The sequence below is a fragment of the Abramis brama genome (assembly GCF_963993115.1).
Source record: "Abramis brama genome assembly, chromosome: 9".
Classification (NCBI taxonomy): Eukaryota; Metazoa; Chordata; class Actinopteri; order Cypriniformes; family Leuciscidae; genus Abramis; species Abramis brama.
This window is the reverse complement of record NC_139971.1, coordinates 35,708,492-35,732,399: the sequence shown is the minus strand read 5'-3', so window position 1 is coordinate 35,732,399 and position 23,908 is coordinate 35,708,492. Positions and strand designations below refer to the sequence as shown.

The 23,908-nt window shown below is 37.7% G+C and overlaps 1 protein-coding gene across 1 annotated transcript; it reads left to right on the top strand.

Annotated features, from left to right (window-relative positions):
* The first annotated feature begins 4,303 nt into the window (after positions 1 to 4,303).
* mbtps1 (membrane-bound transcription factor peptidase, site 1) lies at positions 4,304 to 22,899 on the top strand. Its single transcript, XM_084124005.1, has 23 exons — positions 4,304 to 4,471; positions 7,117 to 7,641; positions 8,898 to 9,155; positions 11,713 to 11,931; positions 12,039 to 12,149; positions 12,279 to 12,388; positions 13,082 to 13,198; positions 13,364 to 13,431; positions 13,521 to 13,623; positions 14,755 to 14,906; positions 16,551 to 16,712; positions 17,045 to 17,189; positions 17,315 to 17,503; positions 18,781 to 18,953; positions 19,093 to 19,208; positions 19,330 to 19,486; positions 20,136 to 20,260; positions 20,383 to 20,460; positions 20,584 to 20,724; positions 20,910 to 21,041; positions 21,704 to 21,830; positions 21,959 to 22,089; positions 22,205 to 22,899. The coding sequence occupies exons 2-23, from the start codon at positions 7,422 to 7,424 to the stop codon at positions 22,417 to 22,419; spliced, it is 3,249 nt and encodes a 1,082-aa protein (XP_083980131.1). The 5' UTR covers positions 4,304 to 4,471; positions 7,117 to 7,421; the 3' UTR covers positions 22,420 to 22,899.
* The last annotated feature ends 1,009 nt before the right edge of the window (positions 22,900 to 23,908 follow it).

Here is a 23,908-nt window from a genome sequence, read left to right as displayed (position 1 = left end):
AAAAGTTTTTGTTATTTAATGCTTAAATATTTATGGAAGACATAAGCACACAATGATCAGTCTTTTGCTCTATTTTAAAGGTCTATTCAAAACCATTTTATAAATGTTATTTTAATGAATCATGCTTTTGAGTGTAACCTTTAAACATGAAGTTTGCAACATGCTACTGTAGCATAAGGTAAATAAATCAGTGAAGTGCAGATAAATGGACACTATCCAATCACTTTCCTTAATGTCCTATGCAGACCAGACAATCTCAGTTACTTCAACATTTAATTTATAGAACAATGGGGATGAACAGAATCACATAGAGCATTAGAACACTGAAGCAGACCATATATATATATTTATTTATTCATATACAGGGCTGGAAATGGGGGGTAACGCTGGGGGATGGAGTCCAGGGAGTAAATTCCGAGGGGGGACGGCGTTCCAGTTCATATTGTTTAAAAAAAAATTAGAGAAATTAAGGGATTTCTAGCATCAACAGCATCAACAGTTTCATGTGATGGAATGGGTTGTGAGAAGGAGGGGGAAAACAACTCATTAATAGGATACTCTTTAAATGCTTGGGGGAAAAAAATTTAATTGGCAGTTGAAATTATTTCAGAGAATTAAATTAGAATAGAACAACATGTTTAGGTAGCAACGTAAAAAAAACAAAAAAAACATGTCATTTTATTAATTTAGGAAAGAAAAAGTAGGCTAGCTAAAACTGATCTTTGATTCTCATACTAATTGCTCATATGCCTCTGGACACAGAAGGATTGCATTGGCATTTGATTGAAATGTAACATCTATGCATAATCCTTGAATCATTTATTTAAGGCCATTCCCGTTTCGAATATGTGATTGTGTATTGTCAACAATAAGCATAAAAATATTCGGCATTTTGTAGTGTGGATCATTCATTGCGACATTTAAACTAATTCTCATCTGCTTGACAAAAGCATTTATGCTCCTGCCCACTGACATGCTTTTAAAGCTACTGTCAACCATTTTTTTTTACCTCGGTATTTATAAAACCCTGCGTACGGCCCTGATGGTAACATCCTCAAAATATCTTCACATTTCAACCATTGTATAAGAAAAACAATGTTTTATCCGAAAAGGTTTATCCAAATTATTTTGTATTTTAGAATGCACATCAGCTTCCCTCCCCTTAAAACTGGATTCACCTTTAAATGTTTAATTGTTGATTCTAAGTACTAAACTGAGAGGCTGCCATCCAAAATATTCCTCAGTTTTCTTTAACCTGAGGTCAAATGTATTTAAAAGGTTTGTGTGACCTGTTCAATTCTGTATGCACCACATATGCAGATCTTTAATTTGGCCCAAATCAAAAAGGTAATTTTCTCCAAGCAGAGATTCTGTTGAATAAATGTGTTTCTGCCACACACAATTAATAAAAGTTGTTTATTGACCTTTCATGTGCCTGTCTTGATAATTAAGAAAATATTATTTGGAGGAAACATGGAATCAGCGTGTTTAATACTATTATAGATTATATAATATTTAAGAGTACTTACTTTTAGGGCGTAGTATAAGTAGGCGAATTGAGATGCAGCATTGGTTTGAAATCGCTGGTGTTTCTAACGTCAAAATCTACCTTGTAACCAGAGCCATATGTAACCAATCATGTCAAAGTGTGATCGTCAAGGAGTATGGCAAGCTGTTTTAACTTTTATTAATTTCCAGGAATTCTTATGAATTCTTGATTTCACAATAAAATGTTCACTAGTTAAAATGATAATTATTGATATCTGGAATTGGATTTCAACTAGTAACAATGGCAATTTTTGATACAAGGAAATTATTTTCAACTAGTAAAAACTATAATTCTTGATATCTGTAATTGTATTTTCACTAGTGAAATGTCACCATAGACTGCCATTCAAATTCAATTGTTGATATCAACAATTGATTTCTTACTAGTTGAAATTCCAATTTCACATATCAGAAAATGCAATTCTTACTAGTAAATCCTTTATTTTCGATATCAAGAATTCAATTGTCACTAGTTGAAATGTCTATTCTTGATATCAACAATTTAATTGCTACTAGTAACAATGTTAATTTTTTATATCAATAATTCGATTTTCATAATTCGAGACGTTGGTGTCTGTGCCGGAGACATTGGTGTCCGTGCCGGAGACGGTGGTGTCCGTGCCGGTGTCCATTCCGGAGACGTTGGTGTCTGTGCCGGAGACATTGGTGTCCGTGCCGGAGACGGTGGTGTCCTTTGCGGAGACATTGGTGTCCGTGCCGGAGACGGTGGTGTCCTTTCCGGAGACGGTGGTATCCGTGCCGGAGACATTGGTGTCCGTGCTGGAGACAGTGGTGTCCTTTCCTGAGACGTTGGTGTCCATACCGGAGATGGTGATGTCCGTGCAAGAGACGTTTGTGTCCGTTCTGGAGACGTTGGTGTCCGTGCCGGTGTCCGTATCAGAGATGGTGGTGTCCGTGCTGGAGACATTGGTGTCCATACTGGAGACATTGGTGTCCGTGCCGGAGACGTTGGTGTCCTTGCCGGAGACATTGGTGTCCATGCTGGAGACATTTGTGTCCGTGACGGAGTCTTTGGTGCCCGATCTGGAGACGTTGGTGTCCTTTCCGGAGACGGCGGTGTCCATTCCGGAGACATTGGTGTCTGTGCCAGAGACGTTGGTGTCCGTGCCAGAGATGTTTGTGTCCGTGCCGGATTCGTTGGTGTCCATTCTGGAGACATTGGTGTTCGTGCCGGAGACGTTGGTGTCCATGCAGGACAATGTCTCCGACGTTGGTGTCCGTGCTGGTGTCCGTGCCGGAGACGTTGGTGTCCGTGACGTTGGTGTCTGTGCCGGTGTCCGTGTCGGAGACGTTGGGGTCTGTGCCGGTGTCCGTGCCGGAGGCGTTGGTGTCCGTGGCGGTGTCCTTACCGGAGACGGTGGTGTCCGTGCCGGAGTCGTTGTTGTCTGTTCTGGAGACGGTGGTGTCCGTTGGTGTCCGTTCCGGAGTTGTTATATTAAAAGCCTTAGGGGGTATGATACTCTAAAAAGTTTGAGAACTTAACTCAACTCAACTTAAATTAACTTGAATTTTAAATGGACACGGTGGTGCATTGAACACCCTGTTCTGATGACGCAAGAGTTGCAACTATGGCAGCTGAGAAGGCCATTCTTTGTGTTCTTTTTGAAGAATTTTCAGAGCTGAATGAAATCGGTATAAATATGTTTATTAATACTGCAAAATACGCTTGATGTTACAGTCACTGCCCACTCCCAATTGAGTGAAGGGATTTGTGGAAACTATGGTTCCTAATTATTGTAATCCAACATTTGCCAAACATTTCAGACTGAAAACACATCTATGTAGCCTCACATTCTATTGACTAATTATGTGCACCCCATTTAATTATCTTTTTTTTATCTCCTGCTAATCAATTCTAATTTAAATTATTTTATTTCTGGTTCTTACTTTTTTAGTACCTTGTATTTTCTTTCTCATTTTTATGTAAAGCACTTAATTACCATTGTGTATGAAATTTGGTATATAAATAAACTTGCCTGGCAATGATATATAAAAATGTCTGCCTTATGATCATAAAATACGTTACAAAATCTTATCTTATATCTTCTGTAGTCTTTATTGCATGCTTATACATTTTTAAATGAATCGCAGCTATAATCTAGAAACATTCTAAACAGATTCATAATATTCCCCTCTGCTGTGTTCCTCATTATCATTGCTCATAAAAACAAAAAGGTGTGTTATTGCACAGTACTTCAGCTGCTCTCTCTGATGAGTCTGTGAATGAGTATAATTGATGGTACTTTTAAACAAGTTTATGAACGTGGTTTCGACAACAAATCTACAACTGTATAGCCTAACGTAAATCATATGTTATTAGTCAGTCAGCAAAGCCAGACTGAATGACCAAATAGACTAGTAGTGTGTACACAGTGTAACTTAAACAATCGACCTCACAAACACCCAATTAGACCAGGGGAAACCATCTTAAACCAGCTAAAACCTGGCAGCTATCTACTTCAGGCGTGCCTTAGCTGTATTCCGCTATTTAAACTATTAGGCTAGGCTATGATCGGATTCTTCACTTAGCAGTTCATCTCGTTCAGGATAAAACTTTTTCAGTATGAGGAAATCACTGCGTGCACCTTTAACGTTAGCTTTTGAAGCACCTTATTATAGGTATCGTAATAACCAATCAAATGGAAGCGCAAAAGTATAAACGTTTTCTATTGGCTGAACGCACATCCCTCCCGAGTCGAGACGTGATGCAGCGATCGATAATTGGCTACTGGTTGTTGTGTTTAATACCAGTTTCTCACGTTACAGTCTAACAACAGCTTGCGCCATTAGCTTGTGTACAGTTCTAAGATGTAACTTACTAAACCCAAGATACGAAATTTGTCAGACAACCTATTCCGGGAGTTAATCATTTCCTGCATCACCGTTGTACATTCCGCTAATAGTAAGTATACATATAAGTATAATATGGGGTTGTTGGTCATGTGTGGGAACTCTTATGCTCATGCTTGGCTAAGCTAGCTGTTAGCTTGTAGCAGGATGGTGTCGAGGTCACATGCTTGTCTGATTTAGAGACAAAACATGATCTTTGAAGATTTTTTTTACATGAGAGGATAGTAAATAACGGGCCATTCTGTCAAACGGCTTTACGCAACTAACATTGATGTTTTGGTGGTGTTATAGCTAGCAAGACATGCTAGTGTTTTTGTCATTAGCTAATGTGCAGTGTATTGTTGAAAGTAAAATAAATTAAATTATATTATATCTATCCATCAGACAAAGTGTTGTGGTCAGTACAGAACCAAACCAGTCTGTCCAAATACTGACTCCTTATGTTAATTTTTTTTCTTCCAATTTGAACATTGCATCCAATGCAGAATGCTGTAAATGCTAAGGCTTTGTTCAAATTTCTTTTACAGATAATCTTTTGTGTGCAAAAAAAGCAGAGCTGGTTATCACTTCGGTTTCTATTTGATTCACATATATTTTGTAATTTGTTAAATGGCTAATGCTTTGGCCAAGAAAACAATGGCTTTTGCAGGCCAATGTCTTTTTCTGATGATTTTGCTGATAATAATTGGCCAGAGGCTGGAGTAAGTGACTTCTGCTCTAAACTACATGGTCAAAAGTTCAGTATTGCTTTAGTTGTTTGTTTTTAAGGAGGATCCATCCAAAATGAAAATTCTGTCATTAACTTGCACAAGGGTAGACACGATGACAGCTTCAGTCACTGTGTGCTCTATTCATTCTGCCTAAAACCATCTTTTGAGTTCCACTAAAGTAAGTGGTCAAACAGGATGAGTACATGATTACAACATTTTGGGGGGTGAATTACTTGAGCTTTTACACTAACATCCTTGATTGTGCTATTCTACAAACAGAATAAAAGTAAACATTGATTCGGTAAAGGTCACATCCGCTTTACTTGTTTGCTCTGGCCACCATTAAAGTTGCGATTCCTTTTCACATTTCCTGGTGTTCTCAGAAGCTAAAGTTGGGTCAACTTTTATAGTGGTGAACAGAAACTGTAACACATTTATTTTGAGTTCCCAATTCCCATTTGCTCCAATAGCAAAAGGAAAAAAAGAAAATAAATACACAATAATAGTTTTTAAGACTTTAAAAGAGAGGGAAAAAATATTGAGAGTTTGATTAACTTGGTCAGATGTATTAGAAATGCTCACACAGCAGTGTTAACTAGTTTTCTGCAATTTAATGACAAGGTAATATAAAAAAATTTAGTGTTATAAATGTACATTGCTGTTGTTAGAATTACCATGTTAATGACTGTGGAAAGGCGTCATCACAGTCTGTGAAATGTAGGGCGAGGACCTGGTTCTACGCATCAGTTGTTGATTAGGATTTTGAGATGTGTGTTGCACTCAAAAATGGAGGCAGATAAATGCAAGCTTGTTGGGTCATGTTTTAAAGGTGCTGTAAGCAAGTTTTGAAAAACGCTGTTGAAAGTGGATCGGATTGAGCAGAGCACCACAATGAACTTTTAGCCAATCAGCATTAGGGGGCGTGTCCACACATGATGGGGGAGGAGAGAGAGCGAGCAAGATGGAGATTTGAAGCCATCATCTTTGCTTTATTTTTTAAGTATTATTTTGCTTCGCTTCTGCTATGATAAGAGACATTCTTGCATGCCTTGTCCGTGCATTTTGGGGGCGGAGGAATGAAGGGAAGTGTGTGTTTGTTTGGGTTGATTTCAAATATCAACAGTGTTCAACAATGATTTTGAGAAATCGCATACCGCTGACTAAGGGTTTGGAGAAGTCCTTCCTACGTCACCAGAAAGAAGTCTGTTATTTTCACCGGTCAGATTGTGACATTTTGATTTAACAATATGAGGTCAAAACATTTAAAAAAATAATAATCATGCAGGAATGAATTGTTTACAACATCTATAACATGCATTTAATAATTTGGTGAGCTTTTTATCTTGTCATGTTAACACAAGTAAGCAGGGATGGTCTGGTCTGTAGTAAAGAACCATATGGTGTGCATATTGAGCTTCATAACAGCTCAGCTCATCTGAGTTAAGCCCACTTCTTGGCGTTCACAGCCTGGAGTCAGTGGGAAATTAAGCCTCTGGAAGGTTGCCTGTGGGTGGGGGACCGTGTTTTCAAGGAAATGTCCTTCACATTATCCTGAGGCTAACACTTTGTGGTAAATACAAGCATCATTCTAGATGTCTTTAATGCAGCACTCGAACTGCATGAGCGACAACAGACAGGAGTAACACCAATAAACCCGACTAAACCCGATGAATGTGTATGTTGCCGTTGGTCTACATCTGTCAGTGCAGAGTGGCTTGGCCTTAAACAGTCTTTGGGACCACACTTGATTTTAAAATGAATGGTCCTTGTCATTTGAGTGCCTTAACACTACTGTTCTCTTATGCTCACATAGGCTGCGTTTAATTGAGCAGAAATAAATTAGTAATGTAAAATTATTACAGTTTAAAATAACAGTTTTCTATGTAAGCTCCTCATTAAGATGAATAATTATTGGCTAAATGTTGACCTTTTGAAATTTGTGTTTTCCAGCAACTAGCTGAACGTAACTATTGTTATTCCCTCTCAGCCTACAGGAAGAATAGAAACCCTTTGGCCATTGTGAGGAAGCCCATCACCAGATGAACACCCCTCCTGATCTACTGTAGTTTGTTTTACACTTTCATGAAGATGGCCCCTCTCCTCCTCCTCCTCAGGCTGCCACACTGATCACCTCCACTGGACCACAAGCACACAATGGAGAGAAAACGCAGAAAGAAATGAATACTCAAGCCATGCGTTATTCAGGCTTCTCTGCATTCTGGACCTAAACTATTTCATAAACTGCAAATACCCATACACATTTGTTACCTTTGAGGACACATGTATCTTTAGATGGGTAATAACCAGAAACGGACCACAGGGACCATGATTGTACGGCTGTGCTTGCTTGTGGCTGCTTTAGGGGGTCGATTGCCTCTGGTGGGCACAGAGGAAAACAGAGGGCCGTTCTCAACTCCCTTTCATCCTCCTCTGAATGCTGATGCACTCTTGAGCTCAAACTGCTCGCAGATCCTGCTGAAACTGGACTTTTCTACCAAAGTGGTCAAGCATGGTAAGTGATTTCATTTTACACTGAATAAAACTTGACTTTTTTGTGTCTGTAACAAAACAAATAGGATTTAAGTTGACCGCGAGGAGATTGCTGAATTCTTCATAGGCTGCAACATGTTCAAGACATTGTGTTTTAGTACTGTAAACACAATCATTTAGTGCTGTATTTAGTGTTGATAATGACATTTTATTGCACTGAAAATCAGTTAGCAACCGGTTTATGGACTTTATTGAGGGTTTAAAGCAGCTGTTGCACTTCTCATTGTAATTTAGGGCAGGACAAAACGTGAACGCTTCAGGTCAAACAGTGCTGGTGTAATGTACTCCACTGTGCCGCAGCTCTCTCTCAGGACTCTGTCAATTCATTGGCTGGATCGTGCCCTCTGTTCTGTGTGTTTGCTGGCGTCCGGCCCAGAGTGTTGGCAATACATTCCTAAGACTTAATCTGAGTCCAGCGTTGTTTTCAAAGGGCAGATATTTCACTACATTGGGTGTGGTGTGGATGTGGGTATACAAGACCAGAACGTAACACGTTATTTATAGTGGCCTGATTACTGCTCTGTGAATGCGGCCCTTTGTGTCATCCTCTAATGTTTAATTCATTCCCACTTCCCTCACCCAAAGCTATGAATTGTGGGATTGGCAAACATTTTTTAATTCATTCCCACTTCCCTCACCCAAAGCTATGATTTGTGGGATTGGCAAAAAGATTCGTTTTGTTCGGCGTTTTAAAAGTTGGTTTGATCTGTTTGGATGAATTGTTCTCAATAAGATGAATAACATGCTGACTTTAATTGTATCTTATTATTTGCATTTGTTTCTCTCTGCTGTCCTTAAAGTCACTAAGCCCTTAATGTAGTCTGTGTCTGTATTTTTGTATTGCATTCCTTTATGTACTATGGGCTTTGTTCGTAGTCGTGTCAAGCACTCTGGAGGACGGCCACATTTCAAAGCATTCTGATAGCGTCTCTGTTCAGGTTTGTCAAGCAAAGAAAGAATATGGGTGTTCCTCTATACCCGCCCTGGCCTAAAGTTTCACTCAGCAGCCGTTGTTTCTGTTAAAGGCTCTATTGTGGTTGTTAATGCAAGGTTGGAACTTGGATCCATTTGAATGATGTGTTGCCCAAATAGAGGCAGAACCAAGACGTTAAGTGAATGCGAAACCTTGCTTACGGTGCAAGGTTTTCTTAGTAAATACACATGCATTTATTCTGTGGGATTTTGCAATACCTTTTATTCTCTCCCTGTCTCTTCTAGAGTACATAGTTGCATTTAACGGATACTTCACAGCCAAAGCACGCAGTGATTTCATCAGCAGCGCCCTGCGAGATGTGGATGCGGGGAACTGGCGCATCGTAAGGAGGGACAATCCTGCTAGCGATTACCCCAGTGACTTTGAGGTGGTGGAGATCCGGCAGGACACCCGCAGCAGCCTTCTCACCCTGCAGGACCACCCCTATATCAAACGAGTGACTCCTCAGCGCATGGTCCTCCGCAGCCTCAAAATGACTGACTGTAAGTTGTATTGCACCTTTATAACACTGACATTCAGAACATAGGCATAATACTGCTATCTATCATACCTTTACTAAAATGCAGTACTAGTACACGGTATTATATTGTACTGCAGTGTTTCCCAACCCTGTTCTTGGAGGCACACCAACACTACACATTTTCCAACTCTTCCTAATCAATCACACCTGAATCAGCTCATCAGCTTGTTATTAGAGACTCCAGCCATGAAAATAGCCTTAGATGCTGACATGGCATTAAATAAAACAATCTATCTATCTATTAGAGACTCCAAGACCAGAAATATATGGGTCAGATTAGGGAGACATCCAAAATGTGCACTGTTGGTGTGCCTCCAGGAACATGGTTGGGAAGCACTGCTGTACTGTATAAGTCACACTTGAACCCTGCAGTGCTGTGCACTATCACAGAGGTTACATGCAATTTATTCTTTCCCAGCTCTCTGGGGTGGCTGCAGGGAGGAAAGTCATCAGCAGGGGGTGAACCGAATAGGAAGTGTTTATTTACTGCGTGGGGTGGAGGAAATGGCTTTCAGAAGTGTTTGAGGTGAAAGAATGTTCTGTCTTTGAGCACTGAGTTCTCCACCATTAGAATAAAAAAAGAAATCACTCCTCTGCTGTCAATCTGTAAATCTGCTGTCAGTGTTTAGAAACTCTGGGAGAGTGATTACAGTTTACTAGCACCGCTCCTGTGTAATAACATTTTGACAGTCTTTACCAACATCCTAAACAAGCTGCACGGCTTATGTTTACTGCAAGATTTTGCAGCATCAACCCCCCCAAAAAAACATTTAAATGTTTATAGTTTAGTTTAGTTTATAGTCAGTAAGAATTTTTTTTTTTTTGGAAAGAAATTTAAAAAAATTATTCAGCCAAGATGCATTCAATTGATCAAAAGTGGGATTAAAGACTTTTTTTGTTTTGTTACTTTATTGAACAAAGAATCCTGAAAAATATTAAGCAGTTGATGGTAATGATTCTTGAGCACCAAATCAGCATATTCAAATGATTTCTGAAGGATCATGTGACACTGAAGACTGGAGTAATGGCTGACAACTTAAATATATTTTTGCCGACAGCACCATTCTGAATTAACACTCAAGGAGCTGCTTATCAGTCGGCACCCCTAAATGCTAGCATATCTCGCTCTCCCACTACAGAGTATACATAGTACAGCTTCGAGGCACTTTGGTTTCAGTAATAAGAACAAAAATACATCATTAGCTGCTATTAGCTGGATCTGTTTCTCTAAGAATAACCCCTGGTCACGGTTTGAGAGCATATATGCAAGTAATTATCATTTAAATGGTGTCTGGGTCAGCTCTACAGGAGCACGAGTGGGGGATTGAAATGTAATATAATTACAGTATATGCACTAGTCTCGTCTGTATAGCTCTAGGGGGAATTAATGAGCAGTAATCAGCCAGAGAGGAAGACTGACATGCCAGGGCTGGTCAAAGTGGTTGGCTCTGCAACTCAGCCACGCTTAAACGCCTACGATTCCTTTCCAACCGCTACCGCCTGCACTTTACAAGAGTTTTGTTTTACTTTTTATACCTTTATGAGGACACTTTTACATAGAAGAGTTAAGGTGATCACTGTTATTATCACTCTGCTCCATTTGAATATTCCTGAAAGCACAGGCTACTCATCTCTGGTCTCGCCGGAAATTATTCACAGGGCCAATAAAAATGCTTATGAAGGTGTAGGTGTTGATGCTGTGTGCTTAGGTTGGTGTTAGACATCTAGAATCTGATACTGTGCAAGCTTTGTTGATATTTACCTCCAATTACAGGTTTAACAATAAGGATATACTTGGGATAAGTGTGAGAGGGTTTCAGGCTAGAACTGAACGATAGAACTGTCACTTTTGGCCCGTTGTTGAATTTAGCTGATTTAAATATGTCACCATGGTTAAATTATCTAGCTAGTCTTAGAAGCAGTTACAATGGGTTGAAAATTATTGACAAATTATTCTATACTATCTTTAAAAACCTCAGATTGTTAATTTTAATGATTTTAAGAATTAATGAAAATTATGAAAACTAAATGTGAAATGAAAAATTAGGAAAAGTCTAATAAAAATATTCCCTTATGACGTACGTTGCTAAAAAATTATATTATATTTATAAATATTAGCAGGGGTGATAAAAAGCTGAATTTCTAAAATTGTTGAGCCCTGATATTTTTTGTGAGGTTTGAAGTATTCATGATAATCACATTTTTTGAGTTCTTTGGAGATTGTGTCTTCAGGGAGGGCATAAAATTGCTATTGAGTTATGAGAAATAAATGTGTGCACTTATAAAGTATTAAATGGAGAATGGCCTGAAAGAGTGATTCAATTGAAATCATTCAAGAGGAATTGAAAGACAGGATTTGAAGTGAGTAGGACATTATGGCATATTCTATGGGATGGCAGAAATGCCAGTAGAGGTTCTTCTATACCATTTATATTGTATATCCATGGCACAAATAAAACATTCAAATGGGATGAGGTATAATTTATTGAGAATAATTTCTCATTCCTTTTCTCTTTCAGCGGGCACTGATGGGGCGTCCCCGTGCAATGACACACGCTGGGTGCAGAAGTGGCAATCTTGGCAGTCATCAAGGCCACTTAGGAGGACCAGTCTGTCTCTGGGCTCTGGATTCTGGCATGCCACAGGAAGACACTCCAGTCGGCGTCTCCTACGGGCCATTCCGAGACATGTCGCCCAGATACTGCAAGCAGATGTGCTCTGGCAGATGGGACACACCGGTATGTGAGAGAGAATGTGAATATGCACTACCATAATTAATGTTCTACTATTGAAGATCAGGTTTGCGTTCAAGCCTGTGTTTCTGTTTATATGTGTTCATATACAGGCTCTGGGGTGAAGGTAGCGGTATTTGACACTGGGTTGAGTGAGAAGCACCCTCACTTTAAGAATGTTAAAGAAAGAACCAATTGGACCAATGAGAAAACACTGGATGATGGTAAGACGAATTCTCAGTGTATGTCATGAAACAAGTTTAAACATGTTTAATCAGTCATATTTTATTATTGAGTGAACTTGAATGAATCAACCCAGATTAAACTTTTTCTGTCTCATATTCTTTCTTCAGGGTTGGGTCATGGTACCTTTGTGGCTGGGGTTATCGCCAGCATGAGAGAGTGCCAGGGTTTCGCTCCTGATTCTGAGCTTCATATCTTCAGAGTTTTTACTAATAACCAGGTAACTACACACATACCCATTTCCCTATATGCAACCACTTTCACATGTCATTAATGAAAGTAATTAATAATATTATCCAGCAAAAAAAATGCATTAAATTGATCGAAAGTGAAGACAATGTAATAAAAGTTTTCTATTTCAAATAAATGCTGTTTTTTAAACTTTCTATTCATCAAAGAATCCTGAAAAAGAAAGAAAGGAAAAAAAAGCACAACCATGATTTCTACAAATATGAAGCAGCACAACTGTTTTCTGTTTTCACTATTGATGGTAATAAAAAAAGAGCACAGAATCATCATATTAGCATGATTTCTGAAGGATCATGTGACACTGAAGACTGGAGTACTGATGCTGAAAATTCAGCTTTGCCATCACAGGAATAAATCACATTTTTAAATATATTAACATAGAAAAAGTTTTTTTAAATTGCAATAATATTTCAAAATATTACTCTTTTTATCAAATAAATGCAGTGTAAGAGACTTCTTTCAAAAACATATTGTGTTATATGTATATGTGTTATATGTATATGTACATATTGTTTATGGATGTATTATGTTTTTAGCTATATCGCCCAATTCTATAACGGACATCAGTTTTTAATTTCTATTTTTTATGATGTATTTAAGATGATTTTACACGCCTCCTCATATGCCGCCTCCTATATGTTATTCTTAATTTTTCTCCTCTTAGGTGTCCTACACCTCCTGGTTTTTAGATGCCTTTAACTATGCCATCCTGAAGAAGATAGATGTCTTAAATCTCAGTATAGGGGGACCAGACTTTATGGACCATCCATTTGTTGATAAGGTTTGGGCATATTTAATTAAATTGACATTCAGCAGATGCTTTTATTCAAAGCGACCCACAAATGCGCAACATGTCACAAGTGTATTTTTGCTGGTACATTAAATATGGTTTATGCACTCTGCAGTGTAGTCCTCTAATAAATGCATAACTTGTCTGTCTAACAAGGTTTGGGAGCTCACAGCCAACAAGGTGATTATGGTCTCTGCTATTGGCAATGATGGCCCTCTCTACGGGTAAGTGGAGTAGATCAAGGACAAATTATTTTAGATTTGGCTATTAGTCCCAACATATCTATAGATTTTTTTTTTTATGTTTCTTCCAGAACTCTGAACAACCCAGCAGATCAGATGGATGTTATTGGTGTTGGAGGGATTGATTTTGAGGACAACATTGCCAGGTTCTCATCCCGAGGCATGACAACATGGGTGCGTTCCTTCTTGTGCTGACGTCTCATTACTGCTTTTTTCCCTGTGCAGCTGCCTGAAGAGGCCAGTGAGAACATGTCTGTGCTTCTTGATCTGACCTAAAATAGGCAGACAGACACCTCCTGCTAGACAAAGCTGGAGATTCCTGGACTTCTCTCCTTTAGGAAGGAGAGTAAATTGAAGAGATTTACATAGTCTTCAAAAATCCTCTGTTACACTTTTTGAAGTGGTTCAGAGAATTATGCCTTTGTAGATTTACAATATAGTTGTTCATAAATGAATGATCTTGATGTTAAGAAGATATTTAAAATATCGTAAGTAAGTAAGTAAGTAAGTAAGTAAGTAAGTAAGTAAGTAAGTAAGTAAGTAAGTAAGTAAGTAAGTAAGTAAGTAAGTAAGTAAGTAAGTAAGTAAGTAAGTAAGTAAGTAAGTAAGTAAAAGTAATATAATATATCAGATAAAAAATTATAAAATATAAAAACTGAATCCCCTGCTGTAGGACTAGGTGATATAGCTAAAAACATAGAAAATAAAAATGAGATTTGGCTATAAATAGTCCAGTTAAAATTAAATGGAATGTTTTCACAGTATTTATTATTTAACACAAAGATAAATATCTAATCCATTTTATTATTTAGATATACATTATAACAAGTGGCAATATTTACCTAAATATATTAAATGGTTTTAGTAAAAATATATTTGAAAAATGTCATGCAGGGACTTCATTGATTTATTATCAACTGGTTTTACAAATTAAGTTTAAATCTCTCAAGTTGTGAGACAAGGAATGTTGTCTAATTAGAAAGTAGTCTATTAACATGTCTTTAGAAAAGTTTGAATAAATAAATGCATTTAAAAACATTGTAACGTTACATTTTATCATAACAACACGTTCAAACCCCACAAAATCAGCAAGTCAGGCTAGTAAGAGTGAAATCCCAATGTGGGGTTTAACACATCACTGGATCCTTATAAATAAGTACACCATTTCTGGCCATGTGTGTCTGTAGAATTTTGACTCTGTCTCCACTCAGCAACTTGTACTGCTCTTCTCACTCATCACAATATCTGTCAGTCTGTCTTGTCAGCTCAATTGACTCGTTGCTTCCTGTGCTGTCTGTTGATCAGGAGCTGCCAGGTGGCTATGGCAGGGTGAAGCCTGACATTGTGACGTATGGCTCTGGTGTGCGTGGTTCAGGATTGAAGGAGGGCTGTCGTTCTCTCTCTGGCACTAGTGTTGCATCACCTGTAGTGGCTGGAGCTGTCACACTGCTGGCCAGGTGAGACACAGTTGAACAAAATCTGTATGAAACTAAAATATTGTGCGTTAATATTCACAAACTCACTATCCAGTCTACTGTTCTTTTTTTTTTCTTTTTTTTTTGGATCATACATTTCTTTTGATTAGACACCACCACCTACAGTGCATTTAAACTGTTTATATCTTACTCCACCGTGGTTCAAAAAGATTTTTAAAAAATGTTTTGAAAGAAGGAACTTATGCCCACTAAAATAACTGTTTTCTATTTTAATATATTTGATTTATTCCTGTGGTGCAATGCTGAATTTTCAGCATTATTACTCCTGTCTTCATTGTCACACTATCCTTCAGAAATCATTCTAATATGCTAATTTGGTGCTCAAGAAAATGTATTATTATCAGTGTTGAAAATGGTTATGCTGCTTAATATTAATTTGGAAACTGCTAATTTTTTATCAGGATTCTTTGAGTAGAGTGTCTAACAGAACAGCATTTATTTGTAACATTATAAATGTTTACGGACACTTTTGATCAATTTAATGCATCCTATAAATATAAATTTCTTAAATAATATAAATTTGACTTGAAACCTTCAAACCATAAATAGTGTATGTATACTCAACACCTAAACTAGCGGTATCCAATTTTAGGCCTTGGGATATACTCAATAAAACAGCATTCTCTTTCATTATGTCAGGTGTAGACATGTTTTATATCAATTTTCATCAGCGATTCAAAATAGGGTTTCATCATAAGACATATTTTTGCTGCTTTATCAGGATGCAGATAGTGATTGATAGTGGGCTCACCTGTACTTTGTACATTTATTGCTATAAACGCCCTGCTCTTTGAAACATATGATATGAAGTAGAGCTAAATAAATTGGTTCTCTAAACCTATGGTTTTCTTCAGAATTGTTTTTGTTACTGTGGCCTTATGGGGAAAAAATGCATTTGTAAAAAAAAAAAAAAATACAGCCCGCAAACAAAGAAAAACAAGAAACAAATTAACTGACAGAATCAATCTCATTTTCCTCTGAGAATTGAATGACATCCTCTTTCTTTTGCTTTATAGACCTTATGTAGCCCCGCCCCTTTTCAGCGTTGCACTCATTGTCTTTTGTCTTCCGGTCTGTACTTTCACAGCGATCTTGCGTATTTATGAATGAACAGCTCGTTTTAAAAACTTCCTGGTCTACTGACATTTGTTAAGTCATCTGCTTTAAACATTACAATCCTCATGATAACTTTCGTTAACTTTACAATAAGTAAATCCAATTCACCAGCTAATTACTCCTCGACAGCGATGCCATTGAAATACACAGAGCGACCGTAAAAACGGTAGTTCAAAGACAATTTTCTAAAGATGGCTGCACGCTTGTTTCTCTGGTGCATAAGGTCTATATATTTGATGTAGTCCATCCTCGCAGTCTGATGGCTAACGTAATTTTGTTGGTGTTTCCAATTTGTAGAGTTTATATAGCTCTCATTTGTATTAGTCTCTTATTGGTACTTGACCCATGCACCTCTTTGCTTTATGGCCTCTGAGTGACCATGTGTTTCTTTTAAGTCTGTTTTCCAGTCTTCAGCCTGCACTGAAATGATATTCCATCAAGCCTCATCCATTTAACTGAAACTTGTTTATTTGTCTTTTGTCTTTCTAGCACTGTGCTGAACAGAGACTTGGTGAACCCGGCCAGTATGAAGCAGGCCCTGATCGCCTCAGCACGCAGGCTGCCAGGTGTCAACATGTTTGAGCAGGGCCATGGCAAACTTGATTTACTCAGAGCCTACCAGATCCTTAACAGCTACAAGCCACAAGCCAGGCATGTCTCTCGCGCACGCACAAATATTGTGTTCTTCTCTTTGCCTTTACATTTACGTATTTAGCATGCATTTACTTTTTATCCAAAGCAAATTACAAGAGGGAAGTATCTTTCTCTAGTTTTCTGCTCACATTGAATGCTCAGTTTTTTATTCATGTATGCTAAATTGGTCCATTTAAAATGTAGCCAGCGTCTCCATCGCACCCTCATTCGGATTTAATTACATTCCAGCCTTTTTATAGAGTAGATTTGACCTGGTTGATTATCTTGCACTGGCTCTCAGTAAGGTCATCGTCCTCTAATGAATTTCTGATGGTGTTTTTATTCTATAGCCTGAGCCCGAGCTACATAGATCTGACCGAGTGCCCTTACATGTGGCCCTACTGCTCACAGCCCATTTACTACGGTAGCATGCCGACAATTGTCAACGTGACCATTCTTAATGGTATGGGTGTGACTGGAAGGATTGTGGACAAGGTAGGGAATAATAAAGAGACTGACTGCAATTCAGTGTAAACTGATATGTTGTTTCATACGTTGAATTTTAACTTCAAATATTATTGTCCCCTTTGAAAAATAACAGTTATGTTTGATGTTCACAGCCCATCTGGCAGCCCTACCTTCCTCAGAATGGTGATTTTGTAGATGTGGCAGTATCTTACTCACCTGTGCTCTGGCCCTGGGCCGGTTACCTGGCTGTTTCCATATCTGTGGCCAAGAAAGCTGCATCATGGGAAGGCATCGCTCAGGGTCATGTCATGGTTACAGTGGCCTCGCCGGCAGAGAATGACGTGAGTATCAGTACTGTCCCTGAGATCTCCAATAAAGTAATAAAAAATGCAGTGAGAGCTGGCAACTTTAAAAAAAAAAAAAAACACTGAAACACTGTAATACTTCAATGGCAGATTACGTTCACATATTCTGGAAATGTCCAACGATTCAGCCTTTTTGGTTAGAGATAGTCACTGAAATAAAACTGATACTGAGATTCGAGACGGAGTACAGTTTCAGTACTATATATTTAGGAAATATACCAACTAATCTTAATACTCAAGACAAATACCTATTTAATGTATTATTAGTTGCGCGTAAAAAAACAATAACTAAGAAATGGCTCCATGAGAGTCCACCAACAAAAGATGAGTGGATAGTGATTGTAAGTCATATATGTGATATGGAAAAGCTGACCTTCTCTTTACAATTAAATATGGATAAATTTTACAAGTACTGGTCAAAATGGCTAATGTATAGGAGTAGGGATTGAGCATAAGGAGATATTGTAAGTGTAAGGCAAATTATTATAATTTTTATTTTATTTATCCTTTTCTCATTTACATTTTATTGGTAATACTATATTGAGAACCTTTTTTTTTCTTTTTTTTTTTCTTCAGTATGTAAAATACTTATCCAATGAAAACATTCTGGATTGTATGTTGTATGATGGGACCTTGAACCTGGGGGGTGGGGGAGGGGGGAGTTCTTTCTCTCTCCTTTCACTCCTTTGAGACTATTGGGAGAGTAACCCCTGATTTGACATTAACAGTTTGTGAACAACATAATTGTATGTTATACCCCTAGTGACCTGTTTGTTTGTTCTTTAGTGTTTTACTAAAATCCAAATCCCAAAAAAAAAAAAAACTATAATGATAAAGATATAGTCCAAAAAGAATATTCTAAATATAGAAGAATAGCTTCAGTCCACACCTCAACCAATGATAACGGCACAGAGAAATGATATTGGTAGAATTACTTTCAGAACATTTTTTTCCAGCTGATGAATGATGAAAACATTGACTGCCAATCAGAATCCATCCTGCTTTAAAGAGCTCAAGCTTTTAAAGCTTCAGATGACAACTGCAGCCCGCGCTTAGAACAAACAGAACAATATCGTCTGCTGGTGTGGACTCGAATATAGTTATCTTTATTGTTCTAGTTCTTGGTGTGAAGGAGCCAAAATGAAAGATTTTCAGAAAACTTCTAAGAAGCCTGAAAGCCTTCTAAAGGCCCGAAGTAGTGTAAATCGAGATCATGACCTGCTGTGATCTGTTTTCCATGTGTTTGCATCCAGTCAGCAATAGGTGGCGAAATGACCTCCACAGTGAAGCTACCAGTGAAGGTAAAGATTGTCCCCACTCCTCCGCGTAGTAAAAGGATTCTGTGGGATCAGTACCACAACTTGCGCTACCCGCCTGGCTACTTCCCCCGAGACAACCTGCGCATGAAGAACGATCCACTTGACTGGTGAGCCTCAAACACCAAAAATGATCCACATTCAATCAGTTGTTAGAAAAGACAAGAGGGTAGCTTTTCATAGCTGGTCTCTAGTACCATTATTCACTTATGATGGTGTAGATTACATGGGTTTTCTCTTGTTTTGCAGGAATGGTGATCATATTCACACTAACTTTAGAGACATGTATCAGCACCTTCGCAGCAATGGCTACTTTGTTGAGGTCTTGGGTGCACCAATAACATGCTTTGATGCCAGTCAGTATGGTAGGTGTTCATTCAGTATAAAAAAAGATTAATTGTTGAAGATTAATTGTTTTGTGGAATAAGTAGTGATGGAATAAGGCCTGCTTAAATCAACTGTCACCCCTGTCTGTGTGTTTTTTAGGGACCTTGATGATGGTGGACAGCGAGGAAGAATATTTTCCAGAGGAGATTTCCAAGTTGAGAAGAGACATAGATAATGGCCTGTCTCTCATTATCTTCAGTGACTGGTACAACACATCAGTCATGAGAAAAGTCAAGTTCTATGATGAGAACACCAGGTACAGAGTACATCAAGGCACAGTAATCTTGAAATCTTTGAAATATATTATTGCATGTATATCTGGGTAAAATGTTCAGTGGGGTCCAATAGTCTGATGCCGCTACCGAAAATGCTTCTGCTTTCTTATATTTATTTTATTTCTTCTATAATGAAAAATAGTAAATAAAATGAATTTCATATTTCGTTAATTTATTTTGTAAATTATTTATTTATTTTATAATAGATTAATTAAATCTAAATCTTATTGCTATAATCCTGAAACCTAATTCAAAATATAGGTATAAAAAAAAAAAATCGTATTTCAGTGTGTTCTAAAACTGAATATGGCAAAAATATATATAGCTCATGCTAACTAGCTCATGTCAAGACTGCCTTGCTAATTACTTGATTACTTGATTCATTTTCCAATTTCTTTGTTTTACCTGTCCTAATTTAAATTAAAGTGTGCTTCCCATTAGGCTATTTGAGTGCCCTAATTCGTAACTAATGTGTTTTGGGGAGGGGGGATTGAAATTGTGTGGTTTCTATTATTGGATCTGACAAATAATTTTTAAATGGGGCTCTTAGTAAAGTGTCCAGTTCAGGGCAAACATGTTTTTATCAAATAAAGGCAACTTTTGAAATGTGCATTACACATTAATTCACAGGCAATGGTGGATGCCGGACACAGGGGGCGCTAACGTGCCAGCTTTGAATGAGCTGATCTCAGTGTGGGGTATGGCCTTCAGTGACGGTCTGTATGAGGGAGACTTCACAATGGCAGATCATGACAGTAAGATTATATAACATTGCATATATTTCTGTTAAATACACAATATTGAGTAGATTGTTTTAATGGAGACATGTTTTCCTAAATTTGATTTCAATAATGTATCCTGTCTTGTCGCTTTTCAGTGTATTATGCCTCAGGGTGCAGCATCGCTCGCTTTCCTGAGGATGGGATTGTCATTGCTCAGACCTTAAAAGATCAAGGTACACAGATCACCTGCTGTGATCATACATCTCACATCACTGCTGTATCCATGGAGACCAGCTAAATGCTCCCTAGTTTACTTAATCATCTTGTTATTGTTATCCATGTACTCAAATTTCTAGGTCTAGAAGTCTTGAAACAAGAGACGGCAGTGGTGGAAAATGTGCCTGTGCTTGGACTGTACCAAACACCCTCTGAGGGTGGAGGTCGCATAGCGCTCTATGGAGACTCCAACTGCATTGATGACAGTCACAGACAGAAAGGTAATGGACATTTTTTTTAAATATGTATATATATATATATATATATATATATATATATATATATATATATATATATATATATATATATATAATATAAGCTCACATTTTGTGCAAACAAGTCAGATTCACTATACATTTTCAGACTTGTTAATTTAATTTGCATGTGTTTGGGATCTCCTATTTAGACTGTTTTTGGCTGCTGGACGCTCTGCTGCAGTACACTTCATATAGCATGACTCCGCCCAGCCTCACACACTCTAAAAACAGAGTGGTTCCCCCTACAGGCACAGACAGGCCATTACCACAGAGATTGGAAGGTGATTTATTTTTTATTTTCTTATAATTCATTCTTTTTTATTCATTAAATATTATATAATTTTTACTGCTTTGTTTTTAATTCATTTGTTATTTAATTATTTATATATTTGTTATTTTTAGTTAATTTATTTATGTATTTAATTCATTTTTATGTATTAATTTGTTGTATGTTTATTTTTTGTTAATTCATAATTTTTATGCATTAATTCACTTTTTGTATTAGTAATTAAATTAGATTAAATTTCACTTAAGTTTATTAGTCATTTTTTCGCTTTTTTATTTCAAATGTATTTTTAATTGATTGTTTTAAATAATTTCTATTTATTTATTTTTTGGTAATTAATTTATACATTTAATTCATCATTTTTATTCAAAGAAATTTTTCTCATTTGTTTTTAAAATAATTCATTTTTATTTATATATTTTTAATCGTTTTAAATAATTTGTATAATTTGTATTTCATTTATGTGTATAATTGATTATTTGTATACATTTTTCTTATTTAAATCAATTTATTGATTTTATTTTAATTCATTGTTTTAAGTAATTTATTTTTTGTCAATTTTTATTTATTTCTAATTCATTATTATTTATATTTTAATTCATTGTTTTGATCAATTGAACATCATCATTATTGTTATTATTATCATTATTTTGGCAGGTAATCACCTCTACCGTTACTCCAAAGTGCTGGAGGCTCATCTGGGTGACCCCAAGCCTCGTCCTCTCCCTGCATGCCCTCATCTGTCTTGGGCTAAACCCCAGCCCCTTAATGAGACTGCTCCCAGGTCAGTACACATGAGACCGGTGCCATTCTCAGTGCAAAACAGATCTCAATCTGGACGCGTTGTATTTTAATATCCACATCTGACTAGATTTGTTGACCTGTTGATTTGTTGAGATTTTTTTTTTTCAGCAATCTGTGGAAGCACCAGAAACTACTGTCAGTGGACATGGACAAGGTTGTTTTGCCTAATGTAAGGCCATATCGGCCTCAGGTTCGACCCCTATCCCCTGGAGAAAGTGGAGCCTGGGACATACCCGGAGGTGAGGAAGGAGCATTTGCTGTGTGTTTAGAAAATAATCAACTAGATATCACCCGCAAAATGGCCTTTAACATTGACAATGCATTGCAGTAATCCATATCTGTGTGTTTCCTCAGGAATAATGCCTGGCCGCTATAATCAAGAGGTGGGCCAGACCATCCCGATGTTTGCATTTCTTGGTGCCATGGTTGTGCTTTCCTTCTTTGTGGTGCAGTTGACCAAGGCCAAGAGCAAACCCAAGCGCAGAAAGCCCAGAGTGAAACGGCCACTTTACCTTCAACAACAACAGCAACAACAAACCCCTCACTCAGTCAAAAACCCCAGTGTATGATTGGCCACATGCCACATCTGGACAAACTAATAAGGAGTGTGAGGCCGTAACCCAGAGATAATGAGATTGTGGACTCTGAAAGGCTGTGTCTGTACATTCTTGAGATGAACCAGCCACCTGCGCCCAGATAAGGGCCTTGCTTGGACATCAGTGTTCCCTCTCCTGTCTTTATTCAACACATGCCTTTCAATTCAGTGACCAAATAGAGGAATGTTTCCGTTTTTAATTTATTGATGATAATTGACTATTGACCCTTGCTTTGTAAGTCAAATTGGACAACCAAAACCAGCCATTCAGTTTTTTTGATCAACATATTGGACTTTTCCACATGTCCTCTTTTTTGTATTCTGTCCGACGGTGTTTTTTTTATAAAACGGTTGTGTGCTTGCATCTTTTGTAAATAGCCATCATGATTTTACTTTTGTTGGTGTTGAATTATCAGTGTTTTAAATATATCTTATCCGATATAAAGCAAGCAAACCTGCCTCTGTCTTTGTAATAGATCTTAGATGACAGTCTTTATATAAGGTTTAGAATGGAAAAGAACAAGAACAGTCTTCATCTTGTTTTTTTCATGGGATGATTCAGGTAAACTGTCAGGAGCATATGTGCCTATGGAACGGTTCTGTTTACTTTTGCTACTTTCGATGATGGATGAACCTATTTGTTCTTTGTTTGCATAAGATACATGTGCATAAGATATATGAAGCTGTCACGGTTTGATTGTGTGGCCCGCTAGTTTGCCTCAATGCTCTGCTCACAAGTAAAATATCACTTCAGGACATTCTTTTGGAGGAGAGCCATATTTAACTTGGTCTATCTTTTTGCAGTGATCTTCATTACACCAAACACAAGCATATACATGCTGCTGTATATCTGTCAAAACATGTTACAAAACCTTTTATTAGATTATAATTAAGTGCACATTATATATTTTAAACGCATTTAAAAATGTAATGTATTCCTGTGATGGCAAAGCTGAATTTTCAGCATCATTACTCCAGTCTTCAGTGTCACATGATCCTTCAGAAATCATTCTAATATGCCGATTTGGTGCTCAAGAAACGTCTCGGTTACGTATGTAACCCTCGTTCCCTGAGGAGGGAATGGAGACGTTACATCAGTGAATGACGAAATGGAGGTTTCGCTTAGAAGCCTATCACCTTCGAGTTCTAGAAAACGAGCCAATGGCAAAACAATGCCATGGGTCTGTGGAATTTGCTTAGCACAACTCCGCCCCACCGCGTGGGTATAAAAGGAGCAGCACGGCAATCTCGCATCATGTTATGCTGAGGAGCCGAGACTGAACTCCCGGCTGTTCCAGCGGCACAGCGGTTGTGGCAAAGGGACGTAACGTCTCCGTTCCCTCCTCAGGGAACGAGGGTTATATATGTAACCGAGACGTTCCCTTTCGTTCAGTCACTATGAGTTATGTCAGTGAATGACGAAATGGGGGTCCCAATTCAATCACGCCACAGCAGCTGTCTTC